Source organism: Prionailurus viverrinus, chromosome D3, assembly GCF_022837055.1.
Source record: "Prionailurus viverrinus isolate Anna chromosome D3, UM_Priviv_1.0, whole genome shotgun sequence".
Taxonomy (NCBI): domain Eukaryota; kingdom Metazoa; phylum Chordata; class Mammalia; order Carnivora; family Felidae; genus Prionailurus; species Prionailurus viverrinus.
The window spans coordinates 30,292,757-30,310,748 of record NC_062572.1 but is presented as its reverse complement, the minus strand read 5'-3'; the positions used below and the strand labels follow the sequence as shown (position 1 = coordinate 30,310,748).

Sequence of the window (17,992 nt, the reverse complement as noted above, 5' to 3'; positions counted from 1 at the left end):
AGTTTTGCTTTCTTGTGATGCCTTTGGCTTTGTAGAATAAGTTGGGAAGTATTCCCTCTCCCCTCTTCCCCCTTCCTCCCTTCTCTTCCTCCTCCTCCTCTTCCTTCTTTTTCCTTTTTGGTGCTCTAGCTTCACTCCACCTTCATAGGTTGCTCTGTGTAACTGCCTTGTTCAGTGGGGCCCCAGAACTTGGCTGAGTCATATCCCTGGAAGTTTACAATTCACTGTATCAACCATGCTTGCCCTCAAACACATACTCATATAAGTGGTGAGAGCCTTCTCTGGGTGGATAAACAGTTTTCTGAAACACCGCGTACCAGCTCTCAGGTAGTTGTTGATAGGCCTTGGGGTAGTTTCTGTTACAAAACTGGCCCAGTCTCTCAGGTTGAAGTGCATTTTTCTAGATTTTTGTGGAGACATTTCAGAACAAGAAACATCTGCTCAATTATGTTCTGGCCAAAGGGAGGTGAAGTAAGGGAGATGTTGTCCCTACAGGAAGTGGGAGCTCGTCTGAGAAGTTCTTTAAGATAACATCAGCCAAGTATCAGAAAGGATCAAGGGGATTGGCCAAGAAAGAGTGTTCTGAGTGGCACCATCTTGTCTGGGAGTCCACCACCCTGTCACCAGCTCATTGAAACACAGAGGCTGCAGGTGCCCTGAAAATCCATTTTGGTCTTGCTTTGCTTGGATGGATTGTCATCATTTTGTTGACAAGTTAAGACCATGTCAAGCCAACTTTTTCACTTTCAAAAAGCAGTAAGTGCAGAGGGACAAAGACCCCTCAGCCCCAGGAATAAGTAAGTCTGAGGTGAGTTTGTGATGGCTACATGATGGGACATGGGGGTTGCCCATGCTGTGGGAAATGGCATGGAGTGGGTGCCCAGCATATGACCTCTCACTGATACCCATGAGTGAGAAGCTGCTGTTTGGGTCCCCCAGGGTCCTCCAAGCCTTATTGGTGCTCCTAGGCTGGGATGGGCTGTCACTGGCATCTGAGGAACCCTGGGGTTGCCCCAAGCTGGAAAGCTATAGATTTTCCCCACAAATCCACTTGCCTCCTTTCAGAACAAGGCTCGGAACAGCCAGCAGTTCCCTCAACTCACAGAACACTCCCCAAAAGCCGTGCACTCCCTCTCCCTTAGCAATGTATGAGGGCGGCTTGCTGCCATCCCATTGTACAGGAGAGGTCAGGGATTGGCCAGGGCCACTCAGCCAGACCCATACCCTCATCTCACCAGAGGCTTGCCTGAGTCCTTGCAGCCCCCAAAATGCCCCAATATTGGGGGAGGGGATCTTGGACAGTAACTGGCTGAGCAGAGTACATGTGCTGGGATGAAGAATCAAGGAGGGTTACTGCAGCCACAGCAAGGGGGTGCATTCCAGATCCCTCCAGACCTGGTCCCTACTCTTGCCTGCCTCCTGAGGCCACCCCAGTGATCTGGATTAGTCACTTCTGGTGGCTTGGGCTTCCTCATCTGTGAACCAGACACAGTAATAGGGTGTCCCTAGATCTGGTGAGTTCTGGTCTGGATCATGTGAGGTATGGGTACGGTGGGCTATCTGGATACTTGTGTGACAGCGAGGTGGGTGGGGCGCCGTGCTGGATCTGGGGATCTGGCGCAGGGGGAGTAGGGGCGGGCTCTGTGCACGGGCGACGCCAGCTGGCTAGGCAAGCACAGCACGCAGAGCGGCGGCAGCGGTGACAGCAGGTAAGTCTCAGCGAGTCCTACAGGGACGTACTGGGGCCTGAAAGGAGGCAAAGACTTGGATATCCGGGTGGAACTGGCTCTAGGGGCAGCAGCGGAGGCGGTAGCCTATCGGGGCGGGGGCAGAGAAAGAAGCTTTGGCTTCTGGTGCAGGGCTAAGAGACCCCCCACCTCCGGGCCTGTGCGTCTGTCCCCAAGTCTCACGGGGCCAGGGAGGGAGCGGGGGGTGGGGGTAGTGGTGAGTGCCAATGTCTGAGGCCAGATGGCCGCCTGGTCCCCGCCCAGGGCAGCAGGGCTGCTCCTGTTCCGGGGCCTGGAGGCCTGGAGACCTGCCCAGCTCCCGGGAAGTCTGGGGCTTCCACCTTGCTCTTGGGTGCCAGACCAAGGAGAGTTTCCCAACCACACTTCCTGGAGCTGCACCCTTTCCACCTTCAGACCCACCCCCACCCCTGGCCCCCCAAGCACGCCCAGGTCCAGCTGCAAGAGGTTCCTTCACCTGCCCAGAGGCTTCCCTGTGACCTCCTGCCCACTTCTGACTCATCCCAACCCTCAGGCAAGCTAGCTATGCAGGTGTTCGGTCCGGGTGTGTGTGTGTGTGGGGGTGGTGATGGATGGACAGAGCAGACTGAAGCTTGGCCCGAACCTAACTGGGCAGCCTGTCATTCCCCTCTTGCCATGGTAGGTGCTGGCAGCTGGCTTGGTGCTCCTCTTATCTGCCCATCATGCTCAGGGGGCTGCCCAGCCCTGCCAGCCTGGCGCGCTTCTGCCAGAAGCTGAACCGACTGAAGCCACTGGAGGAGTCCACCATGGAGACATCACTGCGGCGCTGCCTGTCCACGCTGGACCTGACCCTGCTGGGCGTGGGTGGCATGGTAGGCTCAGGCCTTTATGTGCTCACAGGCACTGTGGCAAAGCAGATGGCTGGCCCTGCGGTGCTCTTGTCCTTCGCTGTGGCTGCCGTGGCTTCCTTGCTGTCAGCTCTGTGCTATGCAGAGTTTGGGGCACGGCTGCCACGTACGGGCTCTGCCTACCTGTTCACCTATGTGTCCATGGGTGAGCTGTGGGCCTTCCTCATCGGCTGGAATGTGCTCCTCGAGTACCTCATTGGTGGTGCAGCCGTGGCCCGTGCCTGGAGTGGCTACCTGGATGCCATGTTCAACCACCGCATCCACAACTTCACCGAGGCCTATGTTGGAACCTGGCAGGTGCCCTTGCTGGCCCACTACCCAGACTTCCTGGCTGCTGGCATTATAATTTTGGCCTCTGTCTTCATCTCCTGCGGAGCCCGGGTTTCCTCCTGGCTCAACCACACCTTCTCTGTTGTCAGCCTCGTCATCATCCTCTTTATCATCATCTTGGGATTTATCCTGGCCCGCCCGCACAACTGGAGTGCTGAGGAGGGTGGCTTTGCACCTTTTGGCTTCTCTGGCATCATGGCTGGCACCGCCACCTGCTTCTATGCCTTTGTGGGGTTTGATGTCATTGCTGCCTCCAGTGAGGAGGCCAGAAACCCAAAGCAAGCTGTGCCTGTAGCCATTACCATCTCACTTGGCCTGGCAGCTGGCGCCTACATTCTTGTCTCCACCGTGCTCACCCTCATGGTGCCTTGGCACAGCCTGGACCCTGACTCCGCACTCGCTGATGCCTTCTACCGGCGGGGATATAGCTGGGCTGGCTTCATTGTGGCAGCTGGCTCCATCTGCGGTAAGGGGCCATTCAGGCACGGTGGAAGTGACCGGGGCAGTGGGGCCCTGCCCTAAGCTTCCCAGGGATCACATCTCCATCTGGGTCTGTTACTGGTTGCATATTGGGCCCAGAAAGTTGCTAATTATTAGACTCTCCACCTAGGCTTGTTGAGAGGGATCTACCCACTGTCCCCTCCTAATTGTACATTAGATGTTGGTTCTGAGCATGTGCTTCCAGGTCCTTTCCTGGGAGAAGGACTTAGTCCTCATCAGATTCTCTGATGGACCTGTCACCTAAACTAAGGTGTCCCATTTCTGGTGGGGGGGAGGTGGGGAGTAAGCCCTCAGGCTCACCTTGAGATCCCAGACAAACGCATGCCTGTGCTCCCAAGGGGTTGGGCATGCCCTGGCTCGCAGAACAGGCCCCTGGTAGGCCTGTCACCATGCTGACCAGTCCCCCACCCTCTGCCACAGCCATGAACACTGTCCTGCTCAGCAGTCTCTTCTCCCTGCCACGCATCGTCTATGCCATGGCCATCGATGGGCTCTTCTTCCAGGTGTTTGCCCAAGTGCACCCCCGGACGCAGGTGCCCATGGCTGGCATCCTTGTGTTCGGGGGCCTCATGACTTGCCTGGCACTGCTGCTGGATCTGGAGGCATTGGTCCAGTTCCTGTCCATTGGCACACTGCTGGCCTACACCTTCGTGGCCACCAGCATTATTGTGCTACGCTTCCAGAGGACCCCTCTGTCCAGTTCCTCAGGCCCAGCCAGCCCTGACCCCAGCGTCAAAGAGTACCATTCTTTCTCGGACCACATACAGCTGGTGGGCACCGAGCAGGACTTAGCCCCCGAGCCTGGGCAGCTGCGGCCAGCCCTAAGGCCCTACCTGGGCTTTCTAGGTAGGTACAGCCCTGGAGCTGCTGTGGCTTGGGCCCTCGGCATCCTGGTGGCCTCGGCCATCACCCTGGCCTGTGTACTGGTCTTCGGGGACTCAGCCCTGCACCTCCCATACGGGGGCTACATCCTGCTGCTCCTGCTCAGCTCTGTCATGTTTCTGTTCAGCCTCCTCATCCTGGGGGCCCACCAGCAACGGCGCCAGCAAGACACCTTCCAGGTACCTTCCCCAGCCAATCCCCACTGGCTGTCAGCCAAGCTAGCTCTCTTTGCCCCTTCCTCCTCTACTGTAGCAGGATGAATCAGGGCTCACAGGTTGGGGAGGCCAGTATGCCCATCTCCCTCTCTTTCTGCATGGCAAGTGGGCGCTTGTTTCCAGAATCTCCAGAGGTGGAGAACGGCTCTGTGGACTCTTGAGGAATCAGGCCCTGAGCCAGCAGACCTTCTCTACAGCCCAGCCCAGCCCTGCTCTTCCCCCTCAGATCCCCATGGTGCCCCTGACTCCAGCCCTGAGTATCCTCCTCAACATCTGCCTCATGCTGAAGCTAAGCTACCTGACTTGGCTGCGCTTCTCCATCTGGCTGCTGATCGGTGAGTGGGGGCCAGGCTTGGGGCCCTGGGTGGGCTGCAGGAAGAAGGCAAGGAGGGCAAGCAGGGCCGGGACCTGCCCTTCAGTCTCCCACAACTCCTGCAGGGCTCGCCGTGTATTTTGGCTATGGCATCTGGCACAGCAAAGAGAATCAGCGGGAGTTGCCAGAGCTGACCACCACACGCTACGTGGTGTTCCCCAGCACCAACCTGGAGGAGACGGTACAGACTGTGCAGCCCCCCAGCCAGCTGCCCTCCCAGGAGCCCAGCCCCACGGAGTAGCCCATCAGTCCGTGAATCGAGCTGGAGGCCCGCCCATGCTTGCTCTGCCCTCACCCCACCTCCTCAGGAGACCTGAGGAGCTGGGAGTCCCTTCTGTCTGAGCCAGCTCAGGTTTGCAGGCCTGCCCATGCTGAGGGGTCCCCCAGACCTTAAAGCCTTAGCCCAAGTGCCTAGCTTTGGGTTTTGGGGAGTGGGCCGTGGCCAGTGCTGGTGTGGGGAACATTTTGCCCAGAGCCTTACTGTTCATGAACAACTCCAGTTACTTGGGCAGGTGGGGTGGGTTAGGGTGGGTGGGGAGGAAGCCCGCAACCCCAAATAGCCATAATAATAACCTCTTGGCCAGCCACATGGCCTGCTGCTGTGTCCACCATTGCATTCTTTGTGTCACTGAGTCCTCTCCTGCCCCCAGGAACCAGGTGATTGTTCCCAATCCATAGCAAAGATGCCAAAATTTGGCAAGAGGGGAGCACCAGCTGTGGTCAGGGACACCACCGAGCCTGAGTCCTGGGGTCCTGCCCTCAGGCCGGTGCCCTTTGCAGAGCTCAGAGGGAAGCTGCATATACCCCCGCACACACCATAAGAGGAGGGATCCATGAAAAGGGCAGTCAGGCTCCCCTGCACAGGCTCCCCACATGTCCCCTTGTTGGGGGGCAGATCCAAAGAGCAGAGCCTGGGTCCCAAAAAAGGGCCCCTAGAAAGGGCAGTGGAGTTCCAGGCCCCTCTTGGGTTCCCAGGGTTTCCAGGAAATGTAGTCCCCAGAGATGTAGAGGTACACTGCATTGGCACACGTGACTCTTAAGCATGTGCCCACGTGGCCCACATGGCTACCCTGGTAGTTCACACCCACATGCAGACTGAGGCAACAGCTGTTTCCAGCTCAAGCCTGGCCACAGCTCTCCAGCTGTCACAGCTGGCACTCATCCTCTCCCCCCACCTCTTTCCTCAAGGGCTTTGAGAGAAAGGCTACACACGTGTATGATATACGCTCCCTGTATACGGATGCAAAATACCCGGGCCTGCTCCAAGTACCTTTGAGTCCAACTGGTGGCTGTGAGGCTCCAGTCCTTGGGGGGGGTTGTCAGGCCCTCCCTGCCCCCTCCCACTGCTTTCAACTACCCATTCCTGCATATAAGGACTACACAGGAAGCTGCTGGTTTGGGCAGGCTTTACTCCTTGACTTTCTGCAGCTATGACAGCTTTCGTTGGGCCCTGAGGACAACCAGGTACATGTGACCCCAACTCCAATGACCACACCTCAGAGCCATGTTCTCTCACCCTGGCTCTTCTGAACCTGCCTCCCCATGGACGTTGCTCTGGGGACTGAGAAGCAGCAGAGACCCTGACGCCTTTCTGGGGCTCCAGGTGCCTCCCAGATGCTAGTTCAGCCTGAGCGCCAGCCCTGGTCTTCCCCAGCTGGCCTTTGTTGCTCCACCGCCAAACTGCCAGCACACCCCTGGTCACCAGGGACCCATGAGAAAGAAGCCCCTTGCCTCCCTGGGGTGGGTACTCCCAAATCCTTGCCTCTGCCCTGGGAGCAGGAAGGAGTTTGGCTCCTACAGCCCTTGTTCCTCCCCTACTGATATGGGGCTGTGGGGGGTGGGGGATTTCTCCAGCAGGCAGGACTCAGACCCTGAAAGATACCAGGCCAGCCCGCTGGGGGTCTTTGTGTCCTTTGGGACGTGCAGATGCCCTGACAGGTTCTTAGATATAACCTTGGGTAGCAGATGGACAGCTTCCCTAACCCCATGGCTCCAGTGAGCAGGTTCCAGGGCTGGGGGGTTAATGAGGAGGCATATAGAAGATCCCAAAGGATCCAGTGACCACTAACTCAACCTCTTCACCTTCTCCTCCCCATCCCAACCCTCCACACCCCAAGGGCTACTACCAAGAAGGAGCTGATGCTCATACGCTGGGCAGGTGTGAGACCAAAGGGTGCCTGTGCCCTGGCCTGGGGTGCCAGGGGGTTGGATTATCTTCCTACACACCCCTCATTCCATGGATGAGGCCCAGAGTTGGGTAGGAACCCACCTCAGGCAACCCAACATGGGAGCAGCTGACCCCTCTTGTCAGGCTTCTTTCTACCTTGCTTTAGACTCCAGTTGCACAGACCCCAGCGGGGCACAGCTGAGAGGGAGGGGTTCTACCTAAGATGGGGTGTAGGTAGGGGGAGGAGGGCTGGAGTCTGCCATTGCCAGTGGGAGGGTCAGTGCTGACAGCTGGTGAGTAGGCCACCTCTGAAAACACTGGTGATGGAGGCTGGGAGAGAGTTCTTTAGACCTAGACACAGCGGGAGCCCCACTGGACCATTGCCCTGTCATGTGGGTATCCCAGGGGCTCCCCTTCTCTGTGGCTCCTGTTCTGCTGCAGGTCTCTATACGAAACTGGCTTCTCTGGCTCCCCCAGGCAGCATCCTGCTAGAGCTGGAGTCAGGGGAGAGACAGTCTGTCTGGGAGTAGGAGGGTGGAATTCTCCCCTCCCCCATACCTGCTCCTGCTGGGGCTTTGCCCAGGAGGTCCCCAAGGTGGGCCCCCACCCCCACCCCACAACCAGCAGGGAACAGCTGCAGGCCTCAGGAACAGGCCAGTGAGTGGGAGACCGGAGCCTTGGCACGGTCACTCTGGTGTCGGTGTCTGGCTCCCAGACTGGGTCCCCTCTAAGACACCTGGGCAGCCATGCACGGGGGTGCAGAAGCTGGTTCTGTCTGCTCGGGGTTGGTGGTCACCTTCGGAGCCTTTGCCTGCAAATGAGAACATCATATCAGGGCTCTGACCAACATCCTCCAAAGTGTAACAGAACCCAAGGATCTGGACGGGTCCGTGGCTCACCTCCTCATACTTGGTCCTCCAGTAGAAATGGGCTTCTTCGTCCACATACAACAGCAGCAGATCACAGAAGAAGGTGATCTGGGAAAGGCAGGGCAGACCTGTGCCCTGGCCCTCAACTTGCCCTTCTACCACCTCCCCGGCCCTCACCACAAGACAACGTTATGCACGGGAGAGGAGTGGGGGGCGGGGGGTGGGGCTCAGGTATGCACTTGGGCAGGCCTGGGCACGCAGTTGCAACCAAAGGGAGCCCACGTTAGTCAGACTCACCACACCCAGCCAAGCTGCTCCGGTGCCCAGAGTGATGGTCGTGGGGATGAGGCCGAACTTCCCTGCCTGAGACCGACCTGGGCTGAGCCTCTAGAGCTATGACCGTCTCCCCCTCCTACTCCTACCACCCATTGCCTTCACCCAACACCTCCTACCTGCCCAGTGACAAGGATGTCGAAGCGGATCCCGTAGAGCTTGAGCAGACTCCGAGCCTCCACACCTGAGGCTTTCCACCAGTGAGTGGCTGTCCTGAGGGTAGGAAAGTCTGGTGGCTTGCTCTGCTGCCACTCCTGGGCTGGGCTGGTCCTCCCAGGCCTCCTTCTTACCCATCCATTGATTCTAAAAACCCCCATCCCCAGCTGTCTCCCCCTGTGCCATTGCTGAGGACCCAGGGAAAAGGCAACCTGGGACCTGCCCCGTAGAAGCTCCCTGCCTGCTGAGGGGACAGAGGGGACAGCAGGATCCCTACATAGACACTATTACTGGGGGAGGGGGCAGGTAGGGAGGCAAGATCTGGGCTGTGTGAGTCCAAAGGGCGAGGGGGAACTCACTACCCCTAGAAACTGGGTGGGAAAGGCTTTCTACAAGGGATACTTTGAGGCTGGTCTTCCAGGGGTCAGGAAGGAGTGTTCTAGACAGAGAAAGTAGGACAGGTAAGAGCACAGAGGTGCAGGAAGCAGAATGTGGGTAGGGAGCCAGCCCCTCATCATTGCAAAGGGCCGGGGAGGTCAAGGAAGCCAGGCCAGGAAAAGCCCAGTGAGCAATGTCAAGGGACATGGTCTCTAGGCCTGGGGGCTGTGTGCACGTATGTGTGACAATGACCAGGTGACAGGAAGTGACAAGGATTCCCGGCAGGTTGAGGGAGATCTGTTTAGGAGACTCCAAGACATGACAATAAATGCAACACAAGATCCCTGAAAGCATCCTGGATCAGAAAATAAAAAGATAAAGGACTATTATTGGCATGGTTGGAGAAATTCAGAGTAAATATTCGATTTACTCTGCCAATGTTAAATTTATTGAGTGTGACTGTGGTACCGTGGTCACGTGGGTAAGGTCCTCATTCCCAGGACAGTGTTGAGAGGAAGAGTGTCAGATGTCTGCCACTTACTCTAAAATGCTTCCCTTTGAAATCTATCTAACTATATCCAGCTCGTTCTAGAGAGGGAGAGAGAAAGCAAATGTGGCAAAATGATAAAAAATAAAACCAAAACCAAAAAAACCCTAGTGAACCCAGATAGAGGGTATATGGCTTTGCATTTTTATGTAGGTTTTTGAAATTTTTGAGATAAGACCTAAGGGAAAAGTAAAAAAGAACCCCCCCCCCAGCCGAGGAGGGAGGTGCTAGAGGCAGGGTGGGATGGGAGAGGGGCTGGGGGGGGGGGCGGTTGAGGAGTCCCAGGGAACAGAAGGGGGATGGGATCAGGAGGGAAGCTGGACAGAGCCTGTGCTGGGGGACCAGAGCTTAGGACACCCCTCCTGCCCCTGGGGCCCTCCTCACACACACAATGGAATCTCCAGAGAGCTGGGCCAGGGTGTGGCCAGTCCTGGTTGCCACAGGACAGTGGGGGGACCTGGCTAAGGAACAGCAGGAGGGCAGTAGGGGCCGCACCTGAAGTTGTAGCTCCTCTCCTGCAGCTGGAAGGAGTAGTGGGGCCGACAGTCGGAGCCCCCAGCATCCAGGTCACAATCCCAGTGGACTCGGACGCCCACAGCACCTCCCTGCACACAGCACATTGCTCGCTGCTTCACCAGCACGCAGGCCCCGGGACCCTCTCCCTGAGCCTTCCTGGAACTCTTTCCCCCATGGACCCACCAGCAATGCCAGGTCCTCAAAGACCCCTCCAGCTGCGGCCACGAGATCCCCAATGCGGAACACAGGGCAGTAAGGGCTGTAGCGTGAGTCGTAGCGACAGCGCTTGAAATAAGTGGCGTCCCAGGTGTCTAAGGCATTGGACCTGGGGGTGGGGGTGGGGGATGGGACAGACGGTCAGGTAAGACAGGACACAAGGAGGGTCTGGGGCCAGCAGGACACACCCACACTTACTTGGAGAAGTTGAACTTGCTGAAGGTGACAGTGTTCTTGATGAACAAGGTGAAGTTCTCTGCCTGGACCAGTAGGGGCTTCCTGCTGGTAAAGAAGTGAAGGGCAGACTCCTGGGTTCTGGGGCCTTGTCCTGGAGGTGGGTGGGGGTGGGTGGAGAGACTTACATGGGCACAGTGCCGCTCTCCACGGGGCACCAGCCCTGGATCTCACAGGTCCTGTGGGTCCCGTTGAATTCCACACATTGGCCCGTTTTTATGCCTTGGGAATACAAAACAAACACCAGGCCCTCAAATCTCCACAGGGCCGGGGGATGAGACAGGGCAGGGGGCCACTGACAGAAAGGAGAGATGCAGAGGCACCACCAGGCCTGCTCTCAAGAACCACCCAGGGTCCCAGCCCGGGCCCTGGAGCCCCCACCCAGGGGAGCCCATGGAAGACAGGGCCCACAGTTACCGACCGTGGCTGTGTGTCCCCGTCTCCCCTTCCGGACAGTCCTCATCAGCCCAGCAGTTAGCCAGCGGGATGGAAGGGTGCTGAGGTGGGGAAAGCAAAGTTGCCAAGGGCTCGGGGACTGTTTCCCCTCTGTGACCCAGTCTTGCAGTCTGCAGGGACACAGCCCTCCCTGCCTTAGCTGCATAGAGGTCCCTGAGTTTGGGGGCACATGGCAAAGCTGGAGGGTAAAAATAAAAGGAGGTGGTTGGAGGAGGAAGGTGGCAAGCACCCCCACCCCCCACCCCCCGCCAGATAGGGGTGCAGGTGCTGCATTCCAAGGCAGAGCAAGCCTCCTTCCTTCCTGATAGCTCTCTCCTGGCCGGAGGCCCAGATCCTCTGGTCCACCTCAGACAACAGAACAGGGAAGGTGAAGGGACTCTGGGAAGGGCTAGTTCATGCCAGAGTGGAGGGGTGGGGCACGGTGAACAAAGGGCAGGGACCTAGTTGGAGGGGGCTGGGTAGGGAAGTGGCAGGACCACACACACTTGCTGAGGGACCATAGGCTAGTCCCTCCCCTACTTATTCTTGGGCAAAGCGTTCTGGCGATCAGTCAGAAGGGGGGACTAGCAAACTTTCTGGGGGTCCTACACCCCCCAAAGAGGAAGGCACACTCTCAGACACAGTTCTGCCCCAGGCTGACAGTGAGCACCATTGTCCAGGTTACCTGGCTCAGGAGCAGAAGGAGGAGCGGTGTGCCAGGGTGGCAAGAAGGGCTTGGGGACTCCAAGCCAAACGAGACAGTGGGACTGTGTGGGGTTGGGACCGTGATACGTGGGCAGAGGACAGAGTGGGGCCTCCTGTGTCCTGAGTCCGCCCCTCCCCTCCACCCTGGCTGGGCCACCGTCTCCTCCAATCGAACCTCATGATAACCACCACGGGGCCGCCCTCTGCATCATCTGCCTCATTCATTCAGCAGAGACCATCCCTAGTTCTGCCATGCTCCTGTGATCAAGTTTAGCTCTTTCACAGAGTTCACCGGGCCCCTGAGGTCTTGGGCTACCTCCTTGCCACCCGAATCCAAATCTAGGCTCCAACCCCACTCAGCAGCAGGTGACCCTGGAGGTGCCTCATCTCACATAGCTTGGGGCCTTTGCTCATACAGCTCCCTCTGCCTGGACCGTCTCAAGATCCCACTTGAGCCTTGAGTTCTGTGGGAAACCCTTCCTGAGGCCCTGAGCTGGCAGACATGCCTCCCTGGGTCTGCAGCTGCAGCCTCTGCCCCCATCACGGGACCTGCCACCTTGGCTGGGCCGCCTGTGCAGGAGCTCCTTGAGATAAAAGGGGGTGGAGTCTTGCAAGCCCAGCATCAGGCCTGGCCCCCAAGAGGCTCAGCAGTTGTTTGCTAAAGGCTGTGAGTCTCCAAGGAGCACAGCCAATATGTCGGGAAGGACCGGATGACCAGGACCGCCGAGAAGAGCTGGCGGGATCGCTGGTGAGTCTCCAGAAGCCATGTTGTCAGATCTGATTACTTCCCAGCTCCAGTAGTTTCATAGGAAGACCTAGAAGCTGGGACATGAGGCAAATCACATGGATCCAGAAAACACAGAATGATGCCTTCAGGAAATTTTCAGGACAGCCTACAGCCTGAACATTAATCAGATGTCCTTTGAGCATTTAGAAAATGAAGGACATCGTGTATGTTTGCCGTGTGTAAGCACATCCTTTGTGCACATGCTTCACATCCTTTGTGGACAGAGCCAACCTAGGACATGTGATGCCTCCAGCAACTGTGGTGGCACCAACAATCAGGACACAGGGGACAGGTGACCACACAGTTACTCCCCAGCCCTGCAAGCAATTAAATGTTAGATGTGATTTTAAAAATTTTTGTTTAAGTTTATTTACTTTGAGAGAGCGAGCAATCAGCGGAGGGGCAGAGAGAGGGGGACAGAGAGAATCACAAGCAGGCTCCTCACTGTCAGCATGGAGCCCAGTGCAGGACTCAAACTTACAAACTGTGAGATCATGATGTGGGCCGAAACCAAGAGTCGTCGATGCTTAACCCACTGAGCCACCCAGGTGTCCCGTGTTAGAGGTGATTTTAAAAAGCTGTTACCATGGAAGTAGGCTTCCAAGGCTATGTCCTGAGTCCCAACTGCTCAAACAAAAATCCACAATTGGAGAACCATACACTTAAAAACGGGTAAGATGCGGGGCACCTGGGTGGCTCAGTCAGTTAAGGTCCGACTCTTGGTTTCAGCTCAGGTCATGGTCTCGAGGTTTGAATTCAAGCCCTACGTTGGGCTCTGAGCTGACAGCATGGAGCCTGTTTGGGATTCTCTCTCTCTCTCTCTCTCTCTCTCTCTCTCTCTCTCTCTCTCTCTCTCCCTCTCTCTCTGCCCCTCCCCTGCTTGCTCTCTCTCTCTCTCTCTCAAAAGTAAACAAAAAAAATTCTTTAATGGGTAAGATGGTAAATTTTATGTTACATGTATTTTATCACACACACACACAGATTTGAGGGAAAAAAAACCCATAACTGGAGAGAAGAGCACTGTGCACTGTGACAGACGCTGGATCCATGGGTCACCCTTAGGCAAGGGACAATGGGGAGATTTTAGGTGGAAAACCTGCAATTCTGGATGAGAAATAGACAAGAATAGGATGAGCGACTCTGGTGTGACCACAGTTGTAAAAACTGCCCGGGACACCTGAGTGGCTCAGTCGGTTAAGTGTCTGAGTGGGGCTCAGGTCATGAACTCGCGGTCCGTGAGTTCAAGCCCCGCATCGGGCTCTGTGCTGACAGCTCAGAGCCTGGAGCCTGCTTCAGATTCTGTGTCTCCTTCTCTCTCTGCCCCTCCCCCACTCGCACTCTGTCTTTCTCTCTCAAAAATAAATAAAACGTTAAAAAAAATTTTTTTTAATGCCCAGAGATCATAAGTGACCCTGAGGTCAGCATAAGCTGGTGTTTTCGTGCTTGCCCACAAAAATGGAAGCTGACTTGGGACACATTAATAGAGTCTGTGCATACAAGAGAGGAAGGGCTCTATTAGAGCTCACCTGAGTCTTATACCCAGTTCTGACAAACTGGAAGGTGCCCAGAGGTGGGATCAGGAAGGGAAGGGGCCTGGATATCTCACAGGGGGTTACAGTGGAAGACTCCAGAAGACTGCTTGGAGGACCAGAGACTGGGCGGCCTTGAACATGTGACTCTACCTTACTGAGATTCTCATCTTAAATGGGATCATAGTAATTCCTTTTTAAAAATTTTTTGTAAATGTTTATTTATTTTTGAGAGAGAGAGAGAGAGAGAGACACACACATACACACGCAGAGTGTGAACGGGGGAGAGGCAGAGAGGGAGACACAGGATCTGAAGCAGGCTCCAGGGTCTGAGCTGTCAGCACAGAGCCTGACGTGGGGCTCGAACTCACAAACTGTGAGATCATAACCTGAGCCGAAGTAGGACGCTTAACGGACTGAGCCATCCAGGTGCTCCTGGATCATTAGTGATTCCTACCAGGCAAGGTATTTGTGAAGACTAAATGGAATGATTCACTAAAAGGTTTTCGCTCAGTGCCTGGGATACAGTAGCATATATATACTAAGCCCTCAGTTACCTGGGAAGGCGAGCGGAGGACATGGCTGGTGACCCAGGTCTGGCAGAGGAACTAGGGACCCGCTGGGAAGCTCCTGAGCAACCTTACCTCTGGACATCTGTCCTGAACTTGTTCTGGCGTCACAAGAAAATTGGTCACCAAGAAGAACACATTCTCTCCCTAGAAAGCAAGTGTCAGAGTCAGTCTCTGCTTCCCTCTCCAAAAGAGAGAGGCCAGAAGCTGGCAGCTTGGCTTGTGGGGAAAGGGGTCCTGGCCCCATCAAGTCATCAACTCTGCCCCAGGAGAGCGCCTCCAGTGAGGCAAGTTGAAATAGAGAAGAGAGGCCAGCTGGGTTTCTGGCCTTTTCTAAGCCCACAGCTGCCTCTTTGAGACAAGTGTATCTTCCATGTTTGTATTCATTCCTTCAACCAGAACTTTCCAATTGCCTCCTGCTTCCAGGCACTGAAGATCCAGAGCTGAGTTGGACCAGGAGCCTGCCCAGGCTAGTCGGGAGGCGGGCCCCTCGTTGCACACATGGTCAGGGGCCAGTGGAGCAGGCGGTGAACTCTGCCTGGGCAAACGGTGGCTAAGGACAGGCAGGGTGGCTGGCATCCAAGCGCCGTGTGTGTGAGTTCTGAAAGTTTGGGGCAATGCACACCCAGGAAAGAGAGAAGGCAGCAGGTGTGACAGCGGTCAGGATCTGGAGGGACTCGGTGGCCACCACTATGGAAAGGAAGTCTCCCCGGGGTGGAAACAAGGGTTGTCAAGCTCTGATTGATAACATATAGGACAGCTCAGGCTGGCTGCTGGGTAGAGTGCATCCGGGGACCCACTACCCACTAGAAGGTCACGGCCTCATACAGGTACGACACAGGCAGCAGTGAAAACTACTAGGAGATGGGATGGTCAGAGGGAGGGACAGGTCCAGCTTTGGCCCTCATTGGATGAAGAGAGGCCACACTGCGGGAGGGAGATGATTTTTCTATGGACGTGGTGGGTGTGCACCCAGGAGGCAGCTGTGCTAGAGGCAGGTGGTCACTGGGGTTACAGTTTTGGCACTGGCAGGATAAAGGTAGAAGAGGCTGTGGGCAATCTGGGTAAAGGGAGGAGCCAGAAATGCCTCGTGGGAGGGCCAGAGGAGGAGTGTCCCAGGTCAGGGAGGGGAGCATTCAGGAAGCTCAAGGCCCTGGTTCCCCAAGCTTCTCCTGCCCCACCCTCAAGCTCAAGCCTTGAGTTCCTAAACTTTCCACTCTTGTAAGTACAGCCTCTGTAAAGGCTGTTCCTCTGGCCTGGCTTCCTGGTCTGTCCCCTTGTCCTCCTAGACACTCCTTACGCATCCCAGAAAGCCCTATCCAGGCACCACTCCTCTGTAAGGCTCTTCCCAAGCCCGGCCCTATGACGGTGCCAGCACCCTGCTCTGGCATCACATGCCTCTCTCACACACATTCTCTGCAAGGGTGGTATCAGAGGTGTCACTGCCTAGCAGCAGAACCACGGCACCTACCTGTGGTGGCTTCACGAAGTCTGCCACATCCCACAGTCGGTTACCCAGCTCCTCGATCTGGGTCACAGAAACCCCTTTGAGTTTGGTGATGACGGAAATCTGGGGGTCCAGGTCTCGCTCCTGGTAGCCTTTTTTGGCGAGGAGAGCCCACCTTAGGAAGAATTGATGGGCAGTGTGGCACGTCCCTGGCCCATGGCAAGCAAGTGGGACCCACCCTCTCAGCCTCTCTCCTCATACACCCTGCGGGCTCCCAACCCAGGATTCAGGGCCCCCAGCTCCCCTCCAGCCTCATTTTCCATCCCAAACACCCTGCACAGATCAGAAGCTCCAACCATGATCAGAGAGCCAGTCTTTCATGGCACCCATGGGCTTGGAGATGCCCATCACCCCCTCCTTCACCAGCCAACACCCTCCTCCTGTCCTGGCTAGGCCCAACTCCTCCTTGAAGACTCCCCCGACCCAGCTAAAATTGGTGGTCTCTATCGGGGACCTTAGTGCTGCAGCTCTCCCAAACATCAGGAGCTACTTCCTACCCCACCAGGGGCCTCCTGGGTATGGGTGGGGGCCCATCTTGCTCTGTGTGCAGAGCTCAATATGGGCCTGGCAACAAGGCACAGGAGAGGAGGCAGGTGGACACACAGGAAGGAGTACACAAGCATACAGCTTGCTCTTGTATCCACTGACCTCCAGACAGACAAAGATCCTCCCTTCTGCCTACTTGCTCCCCTGTTCCCACCTGCTCCCCTCTGCTACCACCAGCTCAGCCCCTGAAGAGTCAAACCCTCAACCCTCAGCCCAGGACTAAGAGTCATTATCCCTCCAGCCAGTGTGGCCCAGGAGCCATTCTCTTACCCCACCACGTAGGCCATGACCCCGAGCTGCAGCAACCTCTGCAGGGCGCCCACCCGCCAGTTCCTGGTTATCACATACTTCTCCGTTTTGTAATCCAGAAGCCCCCAGCCCGCCAGGGCCCCCGGGGAGCCCATGCTTCCAGCTCCTGCTGTCTGCTGGGGCACATGAGTCAGCACAGCAGCTGCAGCCACAGCTGAATAGGAGGTAAAGCAGGCGTCCAAGCCGGCGGGCCAGCAGCTATTAAAGGGACACTTCCACTGGGGACAGGTTCCAGCCTCCACCCCTCAGCCCTGGGTTTAGTGCCAACCACCAGCTGCCCAGGGCCTGCCACCCTCTCCCTCTGCAGGGGCCCAGGGCCAGGCAGAGAGGAGCAGCCCCTGCAACCTGCCCTCTGGCCTCACTTCCTTGGGGGAGGGAAGGAGGAGGAAATGACAAGTGTCATAGGTACTGTGAGAGGGCAGCATGAGGACTGCAGGAGCCCAGAGGAGGGGTCAAGAAAAACCTCAGGAAAGGGGCGCCTGGGTGGCTTAGTCGGTTAAGCGTCGGGCTTGGGCTCAGGTCATGATCTTGCGGTTTGTGAGTTCAAGCCCCGCGTCGGGCTCTGTGCTGACAGCTCAGAGCCTGGAACCTGCTTCAGATTCTGTGTCTCCCTCTTTCTCTGCCCCTCCCCTGCTCACGCTGTCTCTCTCTGTCTCTCCAAAATAAGTAAACGTCAAAACAATTAATAAAAGAAAAAAAGAAAGGAAGAAAAACTTCAGGAAAAAGTGATCTCTGAAGTGACGCTTGCAGATTCTGAAGTTCAACAAGGAAACTTGGAGAGGAATGTTCCTGGTGGAGGAAATAGCATATGAGACGCCAGAGCATGAGAGAGAACTGGCAGCCATACGGTGAGAGCGTGACTCTGGCTCCAGAGAGGAGGGTGATGGGGCTTTTGCAAGGCTCCCCAGGCTTTCTCGTGCCGTGCGCCCGCAGAGCGCAGGGACTAAGGCACAGACTCTGGAGTCAGCCACGTTCCCCAGCCCGTGGAAGGCGGGGAAGGGGGACCGATGCTGAAACCGTGGAGCACGCTCTCATCCGCTCAGCTTGTCAGCAGGCTAAAGGTCTACCCAGGCCAGCGACGGTTTCTATAGCAACCCACAACACCTGGGTTGCCCAGACGACGGCTGTCGGGAGGGGAGCGTTCCTATTGGCTGCAGCGGACGCCTGTTCGCTGCACGGCATATCCAATTGGTCGGCGCAGACGGAGGGTCCGCCCACATCCCCGGGGAAGGGCTCGAGTTGCTGTGCGGTGCAGTCTCCGCCTCATTGCTGCC

At 56.6% G+C, this 17,992-nt stretch overlaps 2 protein-coding genes across 6 annotated transcripts; one reads left to right on the top strand and one right to left on the bottom strand.

The window, feature by feature from the left end:
- The first annotated feature begins 1,648 nt into the window (after positions 1 to 1,648).
- SLC7A4 (solute carrier family 7 member 4) lies at positions 1,649 to 5,415 on the top strand. Of its 5 annotated transcripts, XM_047827942.1 has the most exons (6): positions 1,649 to 1,709; positions 2,389 to 3,410; positions 3,866 to 4,291; positions 4,455 to 4,506; positions 4,666 to 4,877; positions 4,981 to 5,415. In XM_047827942.1, exons 2-6 carry the CDS (start codon positions 2,429 to 2,431, stop codon positions 5,154 to 5,156), a joined length of 1,848 nt encoding a protein of 615 aa, XP_047683898.1. In that variant the 5' UTR covers positions 1,649 to 1,709; positions 2,389 to 2,428; the 3' UTR covers positions 5,157 to 5,415. The 5 variants fall into 5 exon arrangements, with proteins under 5 accessions (XP_047683898.1, XP_047683899.1, XP_047683902.1 ...); XM_047827943.1 differs by lacking the exon at positions 4,455 to 4,506 and having other exon boundaries at positions 4,769 to 4,877; XM_047827946.1 differs by having other exon boundaries at positions 3,866 to 4,506; positions 4,769 to 4,877.
- A 2,334-nt stretch (positions 5,416 to 7,749) lies between these two features.
- Positions 7,750 to 17,985, bottom strand: LOC125148635 (P2X purinoceptor 6-like). Its single transcript, XM_047826656.1, has 14 exons — positions 17,937 to 17,985; positions 17,081 to 17,148; positions 16,680 to 16,954; positions 15,828 to 15,978; positions 14,432 to 14,503; positions 10,753 to 10,828; positions 10,460 to 10,553; positions 10,296 to 10,376; positions 10,065 to 10,206; positions 9,861 to 9,970; positions 8,404 to 8,497; positions 8,249 to 8,314; positions 7,982 to 8,059; positions 7,750 to 7,893 (listed from the first exon to the last, which is right to left on the bottom strand). Exons 1-14 carry the CDS (start codon positions 17,983 to 17,985, stop codon positions 7,810 to 7,812), a joined length of 1,440 nt encoding a protein of 479 aa, XP_047682612.1. The 3' UTR covers positions 7,750 to 7,809.
- Between the last annotated feature and the right edge of the window lie 7 nt (positions 17,986 to 17,992).